The 23,389-nt window shown below is 53.6% G+C and overlaps 1 protein-coding gene and 1 long non-coding RNA gene across 4 annotated transcripts; one reads left to right on the forward strand and one right to left on the reverse strand.

The window, feature by feature from the left end:
• Positions 1-18,192: 18,192 nt before the first annotated feature.
• LOC138426899 (uncharacterized) lies at positions 18,193-19,483 on the reverse strand. Its single transcript, XR_011251829.1, has 4 exons — positions 19,373-19,483; positions 19,033-19,261; positions 18,751-18,840; positions 18,193-18,498 (listed from the first exon to the last, which is right to left on the reverse strand). It is a non-coding gene; the product is annotated as an uncharacterized lncRNA (long non-coding RNA).
• An 83-nt stretch (positions 19,484-19,566) lies between these two features.
• Positions 19,567-23,066, forward strand: IFITM5 (interferon induced transmembrane protein 5). Of its 3 annotated transcripts, none has more exons than XM_069565911.1 (3): positions 21,018-21,515; positions 21,659-21,945; positions 22,590-23,066. In XM_069565911.1, exons 2-3 carry the CDS (start codon positions 21,754-21,756, stop codon positions 22,800-22,802), a joined length of 405 nt encoding a protein of 134 aa, XP_069422012.1. In that variant the 5' UTR covers positions 21,018-21,515; positions 21,659-21,753; the 3' UTR covers positions 22,803-23,066. The 3 variants fall into 3 exon arrangements, with proteins under 3 accessions (XP_069422011.1, XP_069422012.1, XP_069422014.1); XM_069565913.1 differs by having other exon boundaries at positions 21,100-21,515; positions 21,662-21,945; XM_069565910.1 differs by having other exon boundaries at positions 19,567-21,945.
• The last annotated feature ends 323 nt before the right edge of the window (positions 23,067-23,389 follow it).

The following is a 23,389-nucleotide window of genomic DNA, read 5'->3' on the forward strand; positions in this document are numbered from 1 at the left end:
CACTGCGCCCCGAGGGACGCGCCTGCGAATGTCTCCGGAGCCCTCTGCTGTGGGGGAGGTCACAGCCCTGCCCCCCAGCTCTGGTCTGCTCGTTTACCCGCATCCCCAGCACAGTCCTGGGCAGGGCAGGGGCTGCTCCAGCCTCCGCCTGGCTCAGGCATTTGGTGGGCTTTCCGGTTTATGCACTCTGTCCTGAGAGGCACAGTAGAGGGCAGGACACAGTGCAGAGGCCCAGTCCCCCGAGGGGCTCCAGGAAATGTGGGCCCGTGCGGCCCCCCGGGAGGGGCCATGGCAGAGCGGGACCAAGAGTTCCATGTGACTGGGAGCCCGTCCTTCCCGCCCTCTGCAGCGCACAGCCCAGGGTCCGGTCATGCACGAGTCCCCCTCCGTGATGGGGGTCTGGGCTGGCCTCCAGCCGCTTCCTGCCTGCGGAGTCCTTCCCAGACCCAGAGAAGCAGGTGGTCCAGCCCCGCCTCCAGGACACACCCTCCCTGGAGCTGCCCCCCTCTCCTTACCACCCCCCCAGGGCCCCCACGACCTGCCCAGAGACCTCTACCCCCAGCCACTTCTGAGGGGTGGGGGAGGTAGGGTGAAGTGAGAGGGAGGGTCGGGGATCACAGAGGGGAGCGGGGATGGACATCAGTGTGGGGGGGCTTCCGCCACCGCAGCCTGGCTCGTGAACGTGGTCTGCCCTGGGCTGCCTAAGCGCCCGCACCTCCAGGGCCCTGAGAGGACAGGAAGGGGCTGCCTCCCTCGTCGGGGGCTGACCTTTCCAGGGTTTAGCCAGGGCCAGAGCGCCTGGTGCCAAGGTGGCTGCTCCTCACTCTAGCTGCCCTGTGCTGCCTCAGGCCACTCATCCCCTGGCACCCTCTGGAGGAGCCGGGATAGGCTGGAGAAGGCAGCAGCGGGGTGCAGCAGGCTGGACCTTCCCGGCAGCTGGGAGGGAGACGGGCCCCCAGATACTAAGAGCAGTGCCTCCCTAGAGAGCTTGGGCTGCCGCAGTCACCCTAGCCCAGCTGCTCCCTGCCAACTGACTGTCTGATCCCGAGGGTCAAGGGTGTTCCGGACACAGAGTGTCCTGGGATCAGGGTCAGGCCTTGGGAAAGGAGGGACGCCTATCCTGGGACCCTACTCCAGCTGTTGCTCCCAGCTGGAAGCCAGAAACCAGCAAAACCAGAGCAGCACAGCGGGGCGGGGGAGGGCGCTGAGCCGCCGAGGCAGGCTGGGGACCGGCTGGGGACCGTCCGTGCACTTTATTGAATTCACCAGCCTTCAGCTGGGTCTCTGTAAACTGCGGCAGGAAAGGGCAGGGGTCGGGGCGGAGGGGCCACCGCCGCTGGTGCGGAGCCTGCTGTGGACCGTCCAGGACTTGGTGTTGGCCATGAGCAGCTACTGCTAGCCTCCTTGCTGTGTTAAATCCTAAACCGAACACTGAAACTAGGCCCTGATCCAGTGGCAAAAACAGTGATAAATATGATGGTCAGAAGGAGGCTCAGGACCAGCGCCCAGACATTCAGGCGCTGGCGGCGGAGGCGCAGCTCTAGGCCCCACTGATGTCTCGGGGCTGGACCACCTGCTTCTCTGGGTCTGGGAAGGACTCTGGAGGCAGGAAGCGGCTGGAGGCCAGCCCAGACCCCCGTCATGGAGGGGGACTCATGCGCGACCCGACCCCGAGCTGTGCGCTGCAGACGTCGCCAGCCACCTTCGGTCCCTAGACTGGACGAGGAGAGGAGGTGAGGGTCCAGGGGCCGCCAGGCCTGTGGCTCAGGCCCCCCTTCTGGCCCCCCCCCCCAGTGCCCGTTCACCCCAGCAGGGACTCTCCCTTGCCCGTTCCCCGGAGTCTGAACAGGCCAGTGCCCACGGACCCCCCTCCCCTCCCGGGGCCTCCGTCTGCGTCCCGCAGACTGTCAGCCTCTCCAGGAGCCCCAGGGCTCACCCTGCCTTCCTCTCAGGCCCCTTCACTGGCCCCTCTCCCCACCAGGGGATAAAAGGTTGATCCTGGTCATTCCCACGAACCTCCTGCAGCCTCATCATGCCCTGCACGTCAGTATACGCACACACGCAACACACACACACACACAGAACACACACAGGACAACACATTCAGGAGCTCCCCAGCCCATGTGCCCTCTGGGCAGGGCCCTCTCCAGGCTCACACGCACTTCCCTGGAGACGCCCCCAGGTGCCCACCCGCCTTCACCGAGTGGGCGAGCAGCGCGAAGCCCGGCAGCAGGTGTTCGTGCGCAGCGTGTCGAGCAGGGGCCAGACGGTGTGCTCACGCCCGCAGTGCAGTCTGGATGTTGGCCACTGTGCTCTTCGTGGGAGCTGAGCCCGCAGGGTCCCGCATCACAGCCACCTCCTGCTCCCCTGAAAACATGTCTTAGGGTGGTGGCTGCAGTGTGGACACCAGCGAGGAGGACTAAGAGCTGGGGTCACGAGGCCGAGCTTTGGCCAGTTTGGGAGTGAGCCGGATGCTGGAGGGCGTCCTTCGTGGGGCCCGAACCCTGCCTCATGTCAGTTTTGCTTCCTCAGAAGCTTAAATTTCTTGTTGTTTTGTAAATGTATGAATTGGCCTGGCACTGGGAAGGTGAGCAAATCACAGAGACGATACACACAGGCAGGGTGGGATGGTCGCGATCCAAGAGCTGGCTTTCTGCCCCAGGCACTCAAGTCAGGACCTATTTAGGGTGTGGTCCCAGGACGTTCCCCAGCCAGGGGGTCTCGGGCCCAAGCCTGCTGCAGCGCCCACTGTCCCCACTCAGGGCCCCTGCCAGGCCCCACTCGGCCTCACCCCCCAGGCCCAGAGGAGCCCCACCCCAACTGCCAGGCCCCCGGCAGCACAGGCCTCCCCTCTGAGGGGCACTGGCCCCCCGGTTCTGAGTCCTCGCTCCAGGCAGGGTTTGGGTCCTTCCTGGTTGCAAGTCAGCACCCAGCAGCCCGTGTGGCCTGCCCTGAAGGAGCCTCCCACAGTCCCCCAAGGGTTGGATTCAGTTCAGTTCAGTTCAGTCAGTCAGTTGTGTCCGACTCTTTGTGACCCCATGGACTGCAGCATGCCAGGCTTCCCTGTCCATCACCAACTCCTATAGCTTGCTCAAACTCAGGCCCATCGAGTGGGTGATGCTATCCAACCATCTCATCCTCTGTCGTCCCTTTCTCCTCCTGCCCTCAGTCTTTCCCAATGTCAGAGTCTTTTCAAATGAGTCAGTTCTTCGCATCAGGTGGCCAAAGTATTGGAGTTTCAGCTTCAACATCAGTCCCCTCAATGAACATTCAGGACTGATTTCCTTTAGGATGGACTGGTTGGATCTCCTTGCAGTCCAAGGGACTCTCAAGAGTCTCCTCCAACTCCAGAGTTCAAAAGCATCAAATTCTTCTGCGCTTGGCTTTCCTTATGGTCCGACTCTCACATCTATACATGACCACTGGAAAAACCATAGCTCTGAGCAAACGGACTTTTGTCGGCAAAGTAATGTCTCTGCTTTTTAATATGCCGTCTAGATTGAACACAGCTTTTCTTCCAAGGAGCAAGCGTCTTTTAGTTTCATGGCTGCAGTCACCATCTGCCATCTGCAGTGATTTTGGAGCCAAGAAAAATAAAGCCTGTCACTGTTTCCCCTGTTTCCCCATCTATTTGCCATGAAGTGATGGGCCCAGATGCCGTGATCTTAGTTTTCTGAATGTTGAGCTTTAAGCCAACTTTTTTCATTCTCCTCTTTCACTTTAGTCAAGAGGCTCTTAAGTTATTCTTCACTTTCCCCCATAAGGGTGATAACATCTGCATATCTGAGGTTATTGCTGTTTCTCCCGGCAATCTTGATTCCAGTTTGTGCTTCATCCAGCCCTCCATTTTGCATGATGTACTCTGCATATAGGTTAAATAAGCAGGGTGACAATATGCAGCTTTGACGTACTCCTGTCCCAATCTGGAACCAATCTATTGTTCCATGTCCAGTTTTAACCGTTGCTTCCTGACCTGCACACAGATTTCTCAGGAGGCAGGTCAGGTGGTCTGGTACTTCCATCTGCTAAAGAATTTTCCACAGTTTGTTGTGATCCATACACTCAAAGGCTTTGGCGTAGTCAATAAAGCAGTAGATATTTTTCTGGAACTCTCTTGCTTTTTCTATGATCCAGCGGATGTTGGCAATTTGATCTCTGGTTCCTCTGCCTTTTCTAAATCCAGCTTGAACATCTGAAGTTCTTGGTTTATGTACTGTTGAAGCCTGGCTTGGAGAATTTTTTGAGCATTACTATGCTAGCGTGTGCTGCTGCTGCTAAGTTGCTTCAGTCGTGTCTGACTCTCTGCGACCCCATAGATGGCAGTCCACCAGGCTCCCCCGCCCCTGGGATTCTCCAGGCAAGAACACTGGAGTGGGTTGCCATTTCCTTCTCCAATGCATGAAAGTGAAAAGTGAAAGTGAAGTCGCTTAGTCATGTCCGACTCTTAGCGACTCCATGGACTGCAGCCCACCAGGCTCCTCTGTCCATGGGATTCTCCAGGCAAGAGCACTGGAGTGGGTGCCATTGCCTTCTCTGTGCTGGCGTGTGAGACAAGTACAATTGTGCAATAGTTGGAACATTCTTTGCCATTGCCTTTCTTTGGGATTGGAATGAAAACTGACCATTTCCAGTCCTGTGGCCACTGCTGAGTCTTCCAAATTTGCTGGCATATTGAGTGAGGCTCTTTCACAGCATCATATTTTAGGATTTGAAACAGCTCAACAGGAATTCCATCACCTCCACTAGCTTTGTTTGTAGAGATGCTTCCTAAGGCCCACTTGACTTCACATTCCAGGATGTCTGGCTCTAGGTGAGTGATCACACCATCCTGGTTATCAGATTAACACAGTATAAAACAGATTTCTGAACATGGCTAAGGTGTATAAAGACAGCTCCTCTTCTTGTGAATCCCAGCCTCTGAAATTTCACAAATTGGCATTCTAAGGAAAAGCAAGTCTCTCCAGGGTCTCTTCCTGGCCAAAATGGAGTAGCCGCTAAACAGCGCTTTGCCTCACCAGGAAATCAGAGGTGCACCGGCCACAGGCACTCTGACACACTGTCCTGCAGGAGCCACCCTCTCCTGGGGGTGTGAGGTCCAGCCCCTCCGGCTGCTACAGGCAAGGAGTACTTTTTCTTTCTTTCTTTTTAATAGTTATTTATTCATTTCCCTGCATGGGGTCTTACTTGGGGTAGGCCCACTCAGTAGTTGCCTGGAGTGGGTTTAGCTGCCCCTGAGGCATGTGGGGTCCTAATTCCCCCGATCAAGGATTGAACCTGCCTCCCCTGCATATGAAGGCAGATTGTTAACCACTGGACCACCAGGGATGTCCCCAAGAAGTACCTTTTCACGTCGCAGTTGCCACGCGGCCAGGGCGGCCCTGAAGCCAGGGCTCACAGCCCAGCTGCCCGGGGGCCGCCAGAGCGAGTTCCGGTTTTGGGGAGGCTCTACTTGCCTCCCACGCTCGCAGCAGCACGCAGGCCCGGAGCTGCTGGAGGCGCCTCCTCCCTCTGCGAACCCGCTGCCTGCGTGCCCACCCCCCGCCCCCCACCCTTCCAAGTCCCGCTGCAGCTGGGACATGGGTGTAGGTGCGGGTCACTCGTGGGCACCATGCGGACTCCCCACATCCCTGTGGCCTTCAGGAAGCCCACGGTGGGCCCTCACCCCGGCCCAGGGGTTCCTGGGCCCCTGGGTGAGAGGAGCCCACTGCCCATGGCCGCCCACCCGCTTCTAGCGGCAGCAGGGACAGAGCTTTCTTGGCCGGCCCTGGGATCAGGCGACTGTGCCGCCTCAGCACAGTCCAGCTCACCCTGACCAGCGAGGGGAAGCCCTGTAACTGTGGCCTCAGGCCAGGAGAGAGCAACAAAACCGTGTTCCCAGAGGCTGGAAAGACCGACCCAGTGAAGCTGTGTGCTCTGAAGGCTGTGTGTCAGCCTGACAGAGGCTCAGGACCCAGAGGTTTGGTCAGAGGTTATCCTGGGGGTCTGGGGGTGTTTCTGGATGAGCTTCGTTTTGGAAGGTGGGCTGAGTGAAGCAGACCCCTCCCCGGTGTAGGGGGCCTGTGCAGCCTCTCAGAGGGCCTAGTAGAAGGTACAGCAGAGAGACCCGCCTTCCCTGGGCCTGGCTGCCCCTCCAGCCCTCCAGAGCAGATCTTTTATCCGGAGAACCTGCCTGATGAGGGGAACCCGGCTCCCTGCAATGTTAGGAAGGTGGGCCCGGAACCTAAAGCCTTGTATCCCTGGGACCAGGGGTTGGTCAGAAATACCTACCACGTGCTGTTTGCTGCTCTGCATGTTCTGGCCTCTGAGCTCAGAGAAAAGGGCTGGTGGTGAGACCAGGTGAAAAGAAACAGAGCAAGTCCAGGGAGGCTGGGGTGGGAAGAGCAACAGCGCCTCAGCCCAGCAGCAAAACGTAAAACCACAGCCTCTCCAGCCGCTCTTCAGCTGAGGCCACCTGCCCACCTCAGCCTGGCACGGCAGATACCTGCACTGCGGGGCGGCGGGGGAGGCGGGCGTGAAGAGCAGAGGCTGAAAGAGTGAAGAAAAGCAGGAGCGAGCCCTGTGGGGAGAGGGGCGCCGGGCGGGACCGGCACGTGGGCCCGAGCGAGCCGAAAGCTTCAGAAGCTGACGCGCATGTGGAGGAGTGCTTCTGTCCCCTGAGAGCCTCCGCCTGGATCCCAAGGCTCTGTGCCGGCTTGAGACCTACAGCAGCCCTGGGGCCCCGGCTTTCTGTGGGGAGAAGGGGCTGGGAGAGCCTTGGGGTCTCCGAGGGCCGTGAGAGCAGCAAGTGGGGCGCGCCCAGGGCCGGCTCCGCAGCACAGCAGCCGGGCCCTGCAGGACCACGCCCGCCTCTGCTCCCCGGTCTGTGCCACAGGTGTGGGCCTCAGGGACCCCTCGCTTTAGCCCAGAGTCTGCCCACTTGACACAAGGCCTCTCGAGGCCTCCTTTGCCTCACTTTCAGTCTTCATGGGGCTGGAGGAGGCTTCGAGATAGTCCCCCAGGGGACACAGGAAGGAGCACCCCAAGGTCTTCTTGGCCAGGTGTGAATGTGGGGCTCCATTCCGCCCGGTCGCAGTGCAGCCAGGCTGAGTCCCCAGTGCCCCTCCTCTGCCTCCAGCCTCAGGCCCCTTCCCTGGTCCCTGCCTGACTGAGGGAGGCGAAACCCCAGGCCCCTTCCTGGGGTGAAGTCAGATGGGGACACAGGGGCTTGGGGCTGACCCATGTGTCCTGAGCAATGCCCCCTTCCTAGCGGTCAGCTGGGGCCCCAGCCCATCCGCTGCCCGCAGGAGACCCTGGCCTTGCTTTCGCGTTTTCCCAGGCATTCTCCGGGTAGAGTTTTGACGACCTCAGGAAAGCAGGTCGTATCAAACCACCCGCTCCTGGCGTTTCCGCTTGCTGGGCCTTACGCGCTGTCTGTGTTGTTAGTTGCGTATACTTTTAACCTTTCCTTGCTGTGAAATTTCACAGATACACCAAAATGCAAGAAACATGAAAGTCCTCCCTCACAAATTGCTAAAATGCAAACGCCTGCAAAACCACCCATTCACAGGTCACCCACTGCCACCGCCCCACGAGGAGTCCCACGCCAGCCCTGTGAAGCTCACAGCCCTCTGGGCCGTTATGCTGTGCATACGCTTGCCCTTGGTGTGACGTTTAAGCCCTAGGTGGAGGTTAAACTGAGCCTAATTCAGCGCAGGTTGAACCTGAACACTGATTTGCCTATTTTGAATTGATAGGTCAGAGGAGCCTGGAAGGTTGCCATTCCAGGATTCACCAGAGTCGGACACGACTTGGCGACTAGAAACAGCAAATAGCGAAAAAAGTGAAAGGATGCTGTCCTCTCTGGCGCCTTTCGTCCTTCTCAGCATCACGCTCTGAGCCTTGCCCTGGCTGTGGCTGCAGCTCATTTGTCCTGGCCGATCTTGTGTCCTCAGTGTGACTGTTCCACAGCTCGTCTGTCCAAGAGTAGAGCCACTTGCTGTTGGTGGCGGCAAGGGGCGACGCTGCTGTTGAGAGCCCGCCTGACACCAAGGGTGGCTGCTCTGGGGGCTGTGTAACGCTGTCTCTTTCTGGTTCCAATTATTTGTTGCCACAGTAAAGTTGCATAATGACCAGCCACAAAACCTCAGTGGTATATACCAAGAAGTGTTTGCTGTTGCCCAAGAGTCCAGGGGTTCCCGCTGACCCGGACCAGCCTCAGTTGGCCTTGGCTGGGCCCATCGCCATCTGCTGCCAGCTGCGTGTTGAGGGGACAATGCCAGCCCTTCTGTGGGCATGCTCATCCTCCAGTATGTCAGCCGGGGCTTGTTCTCAGGGCCACAGCAGAGTCCCCTCAGAGACAGAAGTGTGTGAGGGGCTCTGCAGTGTGGTCTGGGGACTGGCCATGTCGCTCCCTTCATACTCATTAAGCAGACACGTGTAGAAAGGTCTGCAAATGTGGCCACAGAAGCTCCTCATCCAAGACCCGTGGGGGCGTGGGCTGGGCTGGAGACTAGGCACCACTTCTGCAACCCACCCACCAGAGAAGGCCGGCAGCTTGCTTCATGCCTGATGGCCATCGGCTGGAGGCAGAAACCCAGCCAGTGTTTGCCTGTGAGCTCTGCATCCGGCACCCTCACCAGACTCTTACTAATTCCAGAATATCTCCGGTTAGGCTAACGTTTGTTATTTTATGATTTCATCCAAAAGTGTGGATAGTCCACCCCACTTTCCTGTTATTCGAGCGGGGGTTGGTTACAGTGAAGACATCACTCTGAGACGCTGAGGTGCCTCCCTGCCTGATGCCGGGACGGAGGGCCTGCCCCCCTCCTGAGTATGCCATGGCTGCGTTCTCGTCAACTTCTCGTTTTCTAGCACGTGACGATGTGGTCGCTGTTGGTGCCACTGCGACCGGCGGGCAGACCACACACAGGCCTCGTGGCTTCTCACCCCTTCACACCCAGTCCATCCAAATCCTTTCCCTTCGGTGTGGAGAGCTCCCTTTGGTGGGGGCTTGCTGGCGGCCAAAGCCCCTCCATTTTTGTTTTCCAAAAAAAAGCAATCTTCCCTCATTCTTGAAAAGTGCTTTCGCACGGTAAAGAATGTCAGGTCTGAGCTGAACACACAGGCCGCTAGCTTCTGCTTCTGCAGTCTCTGTGGCGTCAGCTATGGTGGAGCTGTTACTTCTTGCCAGATCTGGGTCACTTCCAGAGTGTCTATGACTGTGTTTACGCCTTTCATTCGCTACAGATTCACTTGGTGTGTAGAGGTGTGGACTTGTTTGTATTTGTTCTGGAAGAGACTTCTCCGGGTGCTTACATCTGTGGGCTGGGCTTCCAACAGTTTTAGGACATTCTCACCCAGCGTGTTTTCAAATACTGATTTCCTCCACTCTCCACTTCCTCTCCCCGGAGAAGGCAATGGCACCCCACTCTAGTGCTCTTGCCTGGAATATCCCGTGGACCGGGGAGCCTGGTGGGCTGCCGTCTATGGGGTCGCACAGAGTCGGACACGACTGACACGACTTAGCAGCAGCAGCAAGATAACAAAGAACAAACCTGACTCCGTATCGGATCTATTGCCTTATCTCTAATCTTTGCGGCACTGGCTCAGCACCCCAGCTCCTCAAAGCCGAAAGAACGTGGCCTCGGGAGCTCCCTGCTGGTCCAGTGTTTAGGGCCCCGTGCCCTCGTTGTTCAGTCCCTGGCTGGGGACCTGAGACCCCACAAGCTGTGTGACCCGGCAGCCAATATTGAAAAATTAAAAAATGAATGAATGTTGCCTATAGCCTGAGATATGCATAACAGTGTTTCATTCAAATAGGAGGGAAAAGGGTGCAGAACAGAGAATAATACTCCTCTCCTGGAGGTTTACAGAAACATCGTGACCAGACCTACACGGGCAGCTCCAGGAACACACAGTCGTCACATCCCCTCCAAGGCCTGGAAGGAGGCTGCGGCAACCCCCTCCCTTTCAGTACAGAAGAAACCTGCACTCTAACTCAGGGAAGATGGTTCTTTGGAACTTGAGTCTGACGTCTTCTTCATCTGCGCAAATAAAGTTACTATAGGGTGTCCCAACATCTGGTTTCCTGATGCATTGGCCTGTCAGGTGGTGAGCATACAAGCTTGGACTCAGTAACAGTAAGAGCCTGAATTCAGTAAGAGATTGCCAAGGGGTCTTTTGTAGTTTGCAGTGACGTTTGGAATAGAAAAGAAATTGGCCTCAGGGAGGACCAGGGGTCTCCAGCATCGTGGACAAATCAGAATCTTGGGGGATACATTCAGTAGTATGAGAGGCCAAAGCCCAGGAGATACTGATGAGGACGGCATCTGTAACTGTTACCTCATCCAAGCTCACAGGACAGGCCAGCGAGTTGAGAGAAAGGTGTTAGGGAAGAACAGTGACTTTGTTCAGCAGCAGGCAAGCCGAGAAGACAGCAGACTAATACCCTAAGGACCGTCTTAATGCAGACTGCGCTCAGAACAGGGAAGCGGGACACCTGCAGAGACGAGGCCAGGAAGAGGAAGAGGCCGCCGCCCACGGGCTCTTTTCTCTGTCAGTTGGCTCCAGCTGGCATTGACCTGGTCATGATGCTCCTTCAGATCAAGTGAACAGGTGTTTATTTCTCTCGTTCACATTTCCTTTATCGCCATGTGGATTTCTTTGAAAGGGGGCTGCCACATACACCCCAAGGTGCGGGCAGAATGCCGGCAGTGGCGAACGTGTGTACATAAGGCTGAGCAGAGGCTCATGACTCAGGGGCTAAAGCAGCAGCAGAGACGGATGCCAAGATCCTCAAACAAGAGGCAGGTGGGTCTCCATTCCCTCAGAACAAAGAGTTCTGGCAAATTGTTGGGTACACCTGTCGTGATACATTTAACAGGAGGCTTCCTGTGTGCTGTTTCGGATCTGTCAGGAGTTCTCTGCTCCTTGTTAATTCCTGAATACTGAGGGATTAAGAGGGGAGGCAAGCCTCTCCGGGGCTGAAGAATCCAGGCACTTCCTTCGTTAGTTTTCCTATACAGTGATGAGTACCCTCTTCCTCCTTGTGAACTTACGGTAAGTGATTATCTACAAATCTCTCTCTTCAATATGGATCGCCTATGTTTTGTAAGTCTGGAGTTTTAATCTTTATCTTTGCTAAGAATAACGACTTTGTAAGACAGTATATATACACACACCATGTTAAGTAAAACACCTTTGCTCCTTCAGAGCTCTGGTCCCCGTGTGTTTCTCTCTCTCTCTCCCTCTCTTTTGCAGGCTGATCCCTTGGAGCGCAGAGGCCCTCTGAGTTCACTTTCCTGCCCGGGCTTCTAAGACCCTCTCGAGAAGGCGCTCTGCGTCTTCACTCCATCAAGAGGGTTCCTGAGGCCTCTGTGAACAGAGCAAGTCCCATGTCAGGGGCTTTATTGGCTTTCTGCGTAAACCAAAGAATATCAGCCTCTTTCTCTCTCCTTTACTTTCATATCAGTCGACTCCAGACCACCAGGTTCCGGTCCATTAAAGGAACGCAACAAGAACAGGGACCTGGTACTCATAGGCAGATTCTCGGACAGAGAGACCCCAGGGCCTACTGTTGGCCAGTAAGTACTAAGACGTGGGTAAAGAGGCTGGAAAGCCCCATCACCTTTCTGCCTTACTCATCACTTATTTAAAGCCCAGGGATCTAACGAAACGTATGCGGATTTTTCACCTAGATTAGAAAATGCTATTTCTCGCACTGTATTTGGAGAAGAAGCCAAAAGGCAACTAGAGAAATCTCTTGCCTGTGATAATGCTAATCAGGAATGCCTAAAAGCTGTGGCTCCAGCCCGTGAGAAAGGGACTATCGACTACTTGAAGGCTTGTCGCAATCTAGGACTAGAAACTCAAAAGACGCATATGGCAGCCGAAACAATAGCTGCTGCCTTAAGAAAGGGAAATAAAGGATGCTTTGCTGGCGGAAATAAGAGCCATTTAAAAAGGGACAGCCCTAAGAAAGCTAATTAAAAAAAAAGAAAAAGAAAAAATATATAAAAATAAAAAACCTCCAAAAATCTGCCCTCGATACCGTAGAGGAATGCACTGGGCCAAAGACTGCACGTCTAAACTGAAAGAACTATGGACACTGGAAGCAAGCCTATTCCAGGGAACTCCAAGCGGGGACCCCCAGGCCCCCTTCAGCAGAATCCGGGGGCAAATTCCATCTTTTACCTGAAACCCTCAACATCTGGCAGCGCTGCCATCGATATACCAGCTTTGTTTTTAGAAAATATGAAGTTAATAAGCTCTATTTAAATTCAAATTCACGTGAACTGAAAAATATTAAATATATATAATGTTTATTTAAATATAAATATAATTTAAATATAATTGCTAACCTAATTAAGACATGTCTTAAGTCATCAACATTATATAATACTTTTATTATGCCTAGGTTTAAGATAAACTAAATTTGTCAACAAAAAGGTAACTCTTTATATATATATAAAAATATATAAATGAGATAAAAACTTTTAGATAAACTATATTAAAATAATTATATTTTAATAGAATAATCTATTATTATAATGTTATTATAATCTAAAATAATCTGTTAGGATTGGGGATAATTTAAATTTCTAGAGTTGTACTAAACTAAATTTATATTTATTAAATAGCTAGGTCATTTCCAAATAAAATAAGATTTAAAAACATTAATTACTAAACATTAACTTCCTCTTACAAAAAGATTTTCTTACAGAAAAACTAAAGATATTTAAAACTGTTAATAAATATAGTATATAATGTATAATATATTCCACAGGACTGGAAAAGGTAAGTTTTCATTCCAATTCCAAAGAAAGGCAATGCCAAAGAATGCTCAAACTACCGCACAATTGCACTCATCTCACATGCTAGTAAAGTGATGCTCGAAATTCTCCAAGCCAGGCTTCAGCAATACGTGAACCGTGAACTCCCTGATGTTCAAGCTGGTTTTAGAAAAGGCAGAGGAACCAGAGATCAAATTGCCAATGTCCGCTGGATCATGGAAAAAGCAAGAGAGTTCCAGAAAAACATCTATTTCTGCTTTATTGACTATGCCAAAACCTTTGACTGTGTGGATCACAATAAACTGTGGAAAATTCTGAGAGAGATGGGAATACCAGACCACCTGACCTGCCTCTTGAGAAATCTGCATGCAGGTCAGGAAGCAACAGTTAGAACTGGACATGGAACAACAGACTGGTTCCAAATAGGAAAAGGAGTACGTCAAGGCTGTATATTGTCACCCTGCTTATTTGACTTCTATGCAGAGTACATCATGATCTTCAGAAAACGAAGATCATGGCATCCGGTCGCTTCAGTCATGTCTGACTCTGTGCAACCCCATAGATGGCAGCCCACCAGGCTTCCTTGCCCCTGGGATTCTCTAGGCAAGAACACTGGAGTGGGTTGCCATTTCCTTCCCCAATGCTTGAAAGTGAAAAGTGAAAGTGAAGTTGCTCAGTCATGTCTGACTCTTAGCAACCCCATGGACTGCAGCCCACCAGGCTCCACCATCCATGGGATTTTCCAGGCAAGAGTACTGGAGTGGGGTGCCATTGCCTTCTCCATGAGGGAAGCTACATTTTGCCATAATTAGAGACTCACTTTCATCTTTCTAGCAGGGATGAAGCAAGAAAAAACATACCGCACATCACGATTCCATGTTTGCAGAACTCTTTATAGATAGCGTTTTCCAGTTTTGTGTTCAGTTCAGTTCAGTCGCTCAGTCGTGTCCGACTCTTTGCGACCCCATGAACCACAGCACGCCAGGCCTCCCTGTCCATCACCATCTCCCGGAGTTCACTCAGACTCACGTCCGTCGAGTCCGTGATGCCATCCAGCCATCTCATCCTCTGTCGTCCCCTTCTCCTCCTGCCCCCAATCCTTCCCAGCATCAGGATCTTTTCCAATGAGTCAACTCTTTCCATGAGGTGGCCAAAGTATTGGAGTTTCAGCTTTAGCATCAGTCCTTCCAGTGAAAACCCGGGACTGATCTCCTTCAGGATGGACTGGTTGGATCTCCTTGCAGTCCAAGGGACTCTCAAGGGTCTTCCCCAACACCACAGTTCAAAAGCATCAATTCTTCGGCGCTCAGCTTTCTTCACAGTCCAACTCTCACATCCATACATGACCACAGGAAAAACCATAGCCTTGACTAGATGGACCTTTGTTGGCAAAGTAATGTCTCTGCTTTTGAATATACTATCTAGGTTGGTCATAACTTTTCTTCCAAGGAGTAAGTATCTTTTAATTTCATGGCTGCAGTCACCATCTGCAGTGATTCTGGAGCCCCAAAAAATAAAGCCTGACACTGTTTCCCCATCTATTTCCCATTAAGTGATGGGACCAGAAGCCATGATCTTTGTTTTCTGAATATTGAGCTTTAAGCCAACTTTTTCACTCTCCTCTTTCACTTTCATCAAGAGGCTTTTTAGTTCCTCTTCACTTTCTGCCATAAGGGTGGTGTCATCTGCATATCTGAGGTTATTGATATTTCTCCCAGCAATCTTGATTCCAGCTTGTGTTTCTTCCAGTCCAGCATTTCTCATGATGTACTCTGCATAGAAGTTAAATAAGCAGGGTGACAATATACAGCCTTGACCTACTCCTTTTCCTATTTGGAACCAGTCTGTTGTTCCATGTCCAGTTCTAACTGTTGCTTCCTGACCTGCATACAGATTTCTCAAGGGGCAGGTTAGGTGGTCTGGTATTCCCATCTCTTTCAGAATTTTCCACAGTTTATTGTGATCCACACAGTCAAAGGCTTTGACATAGTCAATAAAGCAGAAATAGATGTTTTTCTGGAACTCTCTTGCTTTTTTGATGATCCAGCAGATGTTGGCAATTTGATCTCTGGTTCCTGTTTTTTCCAAAACTAGCTTGAACATCTGGGAGTTCATGGTTCACGTATTGCTGAAGCCTGGTTTGGAGAATTTTGAGCATTCCTTTACTAGCATTTGTGATGAGTGCAATTGTGTGGTAGTTTGAGCATTCTTTGGCATTGCCTTTCTTTGGGATTGGAATGAAAACTGACCTTTTCCAGTCCTGTGGCCACTGATGAGTTTTCCAAATTTGCTGGCATATTGAGTGCAGCACTTTCACAGCATCATCTTTCAGGATTTGAAACAGCTCAACTGGAATTCCGTCACCTCCGCTAGCTTTGTTCGTAGTGATGCTTTCTAAGGCCCACTTGGTTTCACATTTCAGGACGTCTGGCTCTAGGTGAGTGATCACACCATCGTGATTATCTGGGTCATGAAGATCTTTTTTGTACAGTTCTTCTGTGTATTCTTGCCGCCTCTTCCTAAAATCTTCTGCTTCTGTTAGGTCCATACCATTTCTGTCCTTATCGAGCCCATCTTTGCATGAAATGTTCCCTTGGTATCTCTAATTTTCTTGAAGAGATCTCTAGTCTTTCCCATTCTGTTGTTTTCCTCTATTTCTTTGCATTGATCACTGAGGAAGGCTTTTTTATCTCTCCTTGCTATTCTTTGGAACTCTGCATTTAGATGCTTATATCTTACCTTTTCTCCTTTGCTTTTCGCCTCTCTTCTTTTCACAGCTATTTGTAAGGCCTCCCCAGACAGCCATTTCGCTTTTTTGCATTTCTTTTCCATGGGGATAGTCTTAATCCCTGTCTCCTGTACAATGTCACGAACCTCATTCCATAGTTCATCAGGCACTCTATCTATCAGATCTAGTTCCTTAAATCTATTTCTCACTTCCACTGTATAATCATAAGGGATTTGATTTAGGTCATACCTGAATGGTCTAGTGGTTTTCCCTACTTTCTTCAATTTAAGTCTGAATTTGGCAATAAGGAGTTCATGATCTGAGCTACAGACAGCTCCCAGTTTTGTTTTTGCTGACTGTATAGAGCTTCTCCATCTTTGGCTGCAAAGAATATAATCAATCTGATTTTGGTGTTGACCATCTGGTGATGTCCATGTGTAGAGGTTTCTCTTGTGTTGTTGGAGGAAGGTGTTTGCTATGCCCAGTGTGTTCTCTTGGGAAGACTCTATTAGCCTTTGCCCTGCTTCATTCCACATTCCAAGGCCAAATTTGCCTGTTACTCCAGGTGTTTCCTGACTTCCTACTTTTACATTCCAGTTCCCTATAATGAAAAGGACATCTTTTTTGGGTGTTAGTTCTAAAGGGTCTTGTAGGTCTTCATAGAACCGTTCAACTTCAGCTTCTTCAGCGTTACTGGTCGGGGCATAGACTTGGATTACCATGATATCGAACGGTTTGACTTGGAGACGAACAGGAAGGGGATCAGAGGGCAGACAGACTGAAAACCACAATCACAGACAACTAGCCAATCTGACCACATGGACCACAGCCTTGTCTAACTCAGCAAAACCAAGCCATGCCATGCGGGGCCACCCAAGACGGGCAGGTCATGGTGGAGAGGTCTGACAGAACGTGGTCCACTGGAGAAGGGAATGGCAAGCCGCTTCAGTGTTCTTGCCTTGAGAAGCCCATGAACAGCACAAAAAGGCAGAAAGATGGGACTCTGAAGGGTGAATTCCTCAGGTCGTTAGGCGCCCAATATGTTACTGGAGCTCAGTGGAGAAATAGATCCAGAAAGACTGAAGGGATGGAGCCAAAGAAAAACAATTCCCAGTTGTGGATGTGACTGGTGATAGAAGCAAGGTCCAATGCTGTAAAGAGCAATATTGCATAGGAACCTGGAATGTTTTAGGTCCATGAACCAAGGCAAGTTGGAAGTGGTCAAACAGGAGATGGCAAGAGTGAATGTCAACATTCTAGGAATCAGCGAACTAAGATGGACTGGAATGGGTGAATTTAACTCAGATGACCATTATATCTACTACTGTGGGCAGGAATCCCTCAGAAGAAATGGAGTAGCCATCATGGTCAACAAAAGAGTCCAAAACGCAGTACTTGGATGCAATCTCAAAAACGACAGAACCGTCTCTGTTCGTTTCCAGTTTCGCGTAGGTGCAGTTAATAGATTACTTCACGGTTACATCCAAAATGAGATGGCATCGCAATGCCCAGACCCATTAGAGAAAAGCAGGCAGAACAGTGAAGCTCTCTTCTAGGGCTTCAGAAAAGAGGCTCTGGCCGCATCTAGACGTTCTGTTACTCTCCGTCTCTTCGATACGGTTTCATTGTCATCTTACTGCCTCCCATCTGTCTCGCAGTAGAATTGGCATAAAGGGTAGGGCTAATTTGTGTTTGGAACATGAATATGATACATGGGAATAGGTTTAAATGTTTTGGGTCATATAGTTAGCCACCAAAGCCAAGGTCTTAGTCACTCAGTCACGTCCAACACTTTGTGACCCCATGGACTGTAGCCTGCCAGGCTCCTCTGTCCATGGAATTCTCCAGGCAAGAGTACTGGAGTGGGTTGCCATTATCTTCTTCAGGGGATCTTCCTCACCCAGGGATCGAACCCAGGTCTCCTTGAGCCATCTTGATCCACCAGGGAAGCCCTGTAATTAGCCATGTTGAGTATGAAAAATCCCACCCTTTCAATAAGGTAGAGTTTTCAAAACAAATTTCAGATTTGCTACCATTCTGGGGCTTCCTCTGTGGCTTGGTGGTACAGAATCTGCCTGCCAGTTCGGGAGACGAGAGTTTGATCCCGGTTGGGAAAATCCCCTGGAGGATGAAATGGCACTCCAGTATTTTTGCCTGGAGCATCCCATGGACAGAGGAGCCTGGTGGGCTACAGTCATGCAGTCACAGAGAGCTGGACACAACTGAGCCACTGAGCATAAAAGCCTTTCTCTCCTTGGCTGCTCTGCCAGCCCTCCGCATAGCTGAAGTTCCCAAGGGTGGAGCATTTGGCCAGTAGGATGCTGGGGGAAGGAGCCTCCTGTCTGCTCTAGGTAAGAAGAGAGCATTCCCAGGTGGTGCTAGGTCCATAGGGTTGCACAGAGCCAGACACGACTAAAGTGACTTAGCACGTGTGTTGAATTCAATTGTTGACAGGTATTGTTGTTTAGTTCCCAAGTCATGTCCGACTCTCTGGGACCCCATGAACTGCAGCACGCCAGACTCCCCTGTCCTTCACTATCTCCCTCAAACTCATGGGTATTGAGTCAGTGAAGCCATCCAACCACCTCATCCTCTGTTGCCCCCTTTCCTCCTGAGCTCAATCTTTCACAGCATCTGGGTCTTTTCCAATGAATCGGCTCTTTACATTAGGTGGCAAAGTATTAGAGCTTCAGCTTCAGATCAGTCCTTCCAACGACTGCTTTATTCAGGTATAAACTGCTTTATAAAAGGGTGGGGACAAGGGCAGGGCCATGGCCCCAGGGGCAGGACCAGCAGTGGACAGGGTGGCTCGTGGGGCGCCTGCCAGGGGCAATAGCCTCTGCTATCCTGCACAAACTACAGAGTCCCCTGGTGGCAGTCGGGTGTGCACACGCAAGAACAATCACCCTGATGGTCAGAAGGAGGCCCAGGCCCAGGGCGCAGACGTCCAGGCACTTGGCAGTGGAGCGTGGCTCTGGCCACCATCTTCTGGTCCCTAGACTAGGGGAGGAGAGGTGGTGAGGGTCCAGGTGACAACCAGGGGCCGTGACTCAGGGGCCCCCCTGCTGGACTGCAGTGCCCATCCTTCCCGATGGGGACCCACCCCTGCCCATCCCCTAGGGCCTGAGCAGGCCAGTGCCCAGTGGGCCCCCCACTCCTGGGGCCTCCACCTCTTCCTCCCAGACTCTCAGCCTCCCCAGGAGCCCCGGGGCCCACCCTCCCTCAGCTCAGGCCCCTTCGCCGGCCACTCACCCACCAGGGGGCAGTGTCCTCACAGCATCTTTCTCTCTTCTGGACCAGACTCGAGATCGAATTTATCTGAGTGTGAAGGATGTACCTTTCCTAACGAGGCAGGGAAGGAGGACGTTTTGGGACAGTGGAGACATAGACCCCCCCCCCAACCCCTTGGGCACCCACGCCTTGCCTTGGTTGCACTGGGCAACCAATCTCTCACTGGGAGGCCCCCCCAGCCACAGCTTTCAGAGTTCCCTATTTTGGATGCAAAACCCCAGCCCCACAAATCTGTCTCAGCACCTAGGTGGGGACTGTGAGCCCCAACACAGTTTCTGGTCGGTGTGGAGGCCCTGGCTGTACTCTTCACGTGTGGGGTTCTGCTGGTCCAATCCTCTCCCAGTCCTCAGACTCCATGTTAGGAACTGTTGGTGTTTGCCATCCGGAGGCAGGCTGGGTCTCATTTAAAAACTGAACTGGATCTCGAAGTGAGTTACTACCAGTTTAAGCTGGACTGGGTCTAGTGCAAGTCCTGCTGGGAATGCAAAGTTTGCAAGTTAGAAAAACAAGCAGCAAAACCTGGTAGTGCAGATTAGGCACTTGAGAGCTGTTACACCACTTGCCTCCCGACCTAAGGACTCACATGTTAGGGTAAGTTGATTATAGAATTGGTTACATTGACTCCAGATTGCTCATCAAACCCAAGAAAACTGAGCAGCGAGGTACACCACGAATCACGCACAATCCGCATCTCAGAGGCAAGTTCTCTTGAGGTATTAGTTCGTCTCAGAGAGAACCCAAGGGTTAGATATAAGAAAGGAGCTCGCCACCTGCCGGCACAACTGTTTATTTATATCTAAGAACTGCTGCCCCAGAAGCTGTGTACATGACAAAAATGGCGAAGTCTCAGTAAACAACCTAGAATAGAATGGCCATTTGCGAGGGATATTCCAAACAGACAAGATCGCATAGGGGTGGGCCTGAAAGCAGATTTCCTGAGTCAAGGAAGTTGACGGAGCATGTGCTTCCTGCTGTAACAGGCCCGCTCTGGCTGCCGCAGAGGGAAGGCAGAGCGGCTGCGCTAATCCAGGGGAAGGGCGCTTGTCTGGGGCCAGCGGCGCTGAGATTCTGCCCATCCTGGAATTGGGACCAAGCGGGTTTGGTGTGAGGGGCAGAAGGGGCAGGGGAATGGGTGGAGCTGGATGGGTGAGGGACGAATAATTAAAGCCCAATAGATTAAAACTCCTTTAAGAAATGAGTAACACAAAGATTAAGGCACATCTGATACGGCTTCTTGAAGGGCTGCTCAAAGACTTATAGGCAGAGGATAAACTGGCTCTGATGAGAGAAAGAAGACGACGTGTCTCGTCGCTCACATCTTCCAGCGGCAGGGAAAGGGTGCAGAAAAGGACCATCACACAAGGTGGCCGGTGGCCACCTCCTGTGCAGGGGGCGGGGACTGGGCAGAGGGCACAGTGGAGTGGATGCCTGTGTTCCCCCAAATCCCTACTGAAACCCTAAAGTGACGGTATTAGGAGGGCAGAAGGTCATGAGGGTGGATCCCCCCCTCAGCTCCTCCCACCAGAGGGGAGCAGGGAGGAGCAGGCTGTCTGCAATGAGGGCCCACCCACGCTGGCACCCTTATCTCAGACCTTCAAGCCTTTAGAAAAGTGAGAGGAACATTTCTGTGATTTATGAGTCACTGGTCTGGGCACTAGCTACAGCAGTCCCAACTCAGACAGAAGGTTTGGGAGCCTGAGGTCTCCCTTAGAGGAGCAGGCTGGAGCACCCAGGAGCCCTCCTCCACGGAGCAGGCACTTGGTCATATCAATCCGAGTCAGTCAGTCAGTTCAGTCGCTCAGTCGTGTTCGACTCTGCATCCCCATGGACTGCAGCACCCCAGGCCTCCCCGTCCATCATCAACTCCTGGAGCTTGCTCAGACTCACGTCCATCGAGTCGGTGATGCCATCCAACCATCTCATCCTCTGTCGTCCCCTTCTCCTCCTGCCTTCAATCTTTCCCAGCATCAGGGTCTTTTCCAATGAGTCAATTCTTTGCATCAGGTGGCCAGAGTATTGGAGTTTTAGCTTCAGCATCAGTCCTTCCAATGATTACTCAGACTGAGTTCCTTTAGGATGGACTGGTTTGATCTCCTTGCAGTCCAAGGGACTCTCAAGAGTCTTCTCCAGCACCATAGTTCAAAAAGCATCAGTTCTTTGGTGCTCAGCTTGCTTTATGGTCCACCTCTCACATCCAATCTGGCCCTTGACATACACGTGATTTGCAGGCACACAGATGCTGCTGGGCCGTCTGCAGGGAGGTGAGACCAAGCTTAAGACATAAAAAGCTCATCCGCCACAGAGAGCTCTGGACTGGGGAGGAAGAAGCAACCAGACTGAGCGGCAGCTGCCTGCCAAGGGGGAGGAGGGCTCCCTGCAGCCTCCAACAGCAGGGCCCAGGCACAGCCCGCCCCCCAGCACGCGCACCCCCCGCTTTCTCTCTCCATACTCCGTTTTCTCCTTGGCACTGTCCAGTTCCACCTGGACGTCTCCCACCGGCACTCACGGGGACTGTCATACCCGTAAGGCTGGACACGGGTGATCAGACGGTGATCTGGGCGTTGCCGAGGACAGCAGAAGCCAAGGCGGCACCCAGCCCCAGCGGCCCTGACCCGGCGCCGCCACGCGCTTTTGTCCGCGGGGGAGGGGCCTCTGGCGGGCAGACCGCAGCCCCCGCGTGCCTGGGCCGGCCGCCTTGGATGGGGGCTTCCCAGCTGGACCCCAGGGTAGGAGGGGCTCTGGCGGCGCCCCAGCGCCCGGCGAGGGGGGAGCTCTCTGAGGGGCGGGGCTCCCTGCGGCCGGGCGGTGGGCTCGCGGGCGCGGCGGGCGGGGCGGCGCTCGGCCGGCTGGCATTTGTCGTTATATTTAGCAGCGGGCCGGCCAGCCGGGCGCGGCGGGGGCTATAAGCGGCGGGGCGCCCACCCTCGAAGCAGGAGTCCGAGCGAGGAGACGGCGCTGGAACCCATGGACACGTCGTACCCCCGCGAGGACCCCGGGGCCCCGACGCCCCGCAAGGCCGACGGCAGCGCCCACACGGCCCTGGCGCTGGGGGCGCCGCGACCCCCACCTCGAGACCACTTGATCTGGTCGGTGTTCAGCACCCTCTACCTGAACCTGTGCTGCCTCGGCTTCCTGGCGCTGGCCTACTCCATCAAGGTGGGCCTGGGGTGCTTCGTGGGGGCCCAGGGGCATTTCGTGGGGGCTGCTTATTAAGCCAGGGTGCAGGACTCTGCGGGCTGTGCTACAGCCTGACTGTGGGGGGAGGCCTGCCTCCCACGAGGGCTTCTGACTGCTGTTCATAAAAATGAAAGGGGGGGGGGGTCTAGTCTGTCCCAAAGGACCCAGGGTAGATCAGGCCTAACCCAAGGGAGCCCCTTCTTTCAAATGGGGCTTTTCACACGGTAGCACAGCTCCCTAGCTTCAGCTCCTGCGGTGGCGGCCTCCCAGCACCACTGAGGACCCCCTACCCTTGGGAGTCCCGGAAGGACTGGCTTGGGATGGCCACTGAGTCCATTGACTGGAGTGGGAGGGTGCAGAGGCTCCCTTCAGCCCCACCTTAGGCTGAACCATTTACCACCCAAGACCCCCCAGGGAAGGTCAAGCCCCTGTGTCCAGCTGGGGGCAGTGAAGGGAGTGAGTCCAGCCCAGACAGCACCCCCTCAGGCCTCTCCCCTCCAGCCAGGTTTTGGGTCCAGCATGGGCCCCTCAAGGTGCGGACCCAGGGGCTGCCTGGGGTGGGGGTGGCGGGGCCCTCAGTGCCCGCAAACCTGTGGAGCCCTGGCTCTGCTGCTGGTCCGCAGGCCCGAGACCAGAAGGTGGCTGGAGATCTGGAGGCAGCCCGGCGTCTCGGCTCCAAGGCCAAGTGCTACAACATCCTGGCCACGATGTGGGCGCTGGTGCCACCGCTCCTGCTCCTGGTGCTGGTGGTGACCGGCGCCTTGCACCTGTCTCGGCTGGCCAAGGGCTCCGCCGCCTTCTTCAGCACCAAGTTCGATGACGCCGACTATGACTGACAGGCCGGGCCCTGTCCCGACCAGGGACCCCAACTCCAGGGCTCTACCCCAGCCCCCTGGAGCCCTGACCATCTACAGGGCTGAGGCCCACCCCTACCCTAGCCCGGGCACCTAACACTGACTCTGAAGGTCTTCCGCTCGGGCCTCAGGGGCTTCCCCTCAGCTCGATGGCCCCAGTTCCCTAACCCCCGGCCCTCAGGCCAGCTCCTCCCTCCCCACTCACCAGGCTCGGCTGTTCAATTAAAAAGGACCTGGTTCCTGAAAGTGCCTTCTGGGACTGTTCCTGGCTGGGGCTGGGGAGTGCGTCTTCCTGAGGGGAGCTACCCTAGGGACCACTGCAGCCCAGTGCCCCTGGACCGCCCTCAGCATCCATGGGGGCCCACTCTGTCCCGCTGGCTTGGCCGTGCCCTGACTGTCCCCTTTGTGCAGGCACCAGGCAGCCTGTGGCTTCTGGGCGGAGGCGCCTGAGTATTTTAGAATGAAGTTGGGGAACTTGGGCTTTTGATCTCTGCCATGCTGTGGTTTAGTGGCCTATCTTCCAGAACATGTGTGGTGAGTCTCTGAGTCCACGTGTGTGCCCATCCTCG

The sequence above is a fragment of the Ovis canadensis genome, chromosome 21 (assembly GCF_042477335.2).
Source record: "Ovis canadensis isolate MfBH-ARS-UI-01 breed Bighorn chromosome 21, ARS-UI_OviCan_v2, whole genome shotgun sequence".
Taxonomy (NCBI): Eukaryota; Metazoa; Chordata; class Mammalia; order Artiodactyla; family Bovidae; genus Ovis; species Ovis canadensis.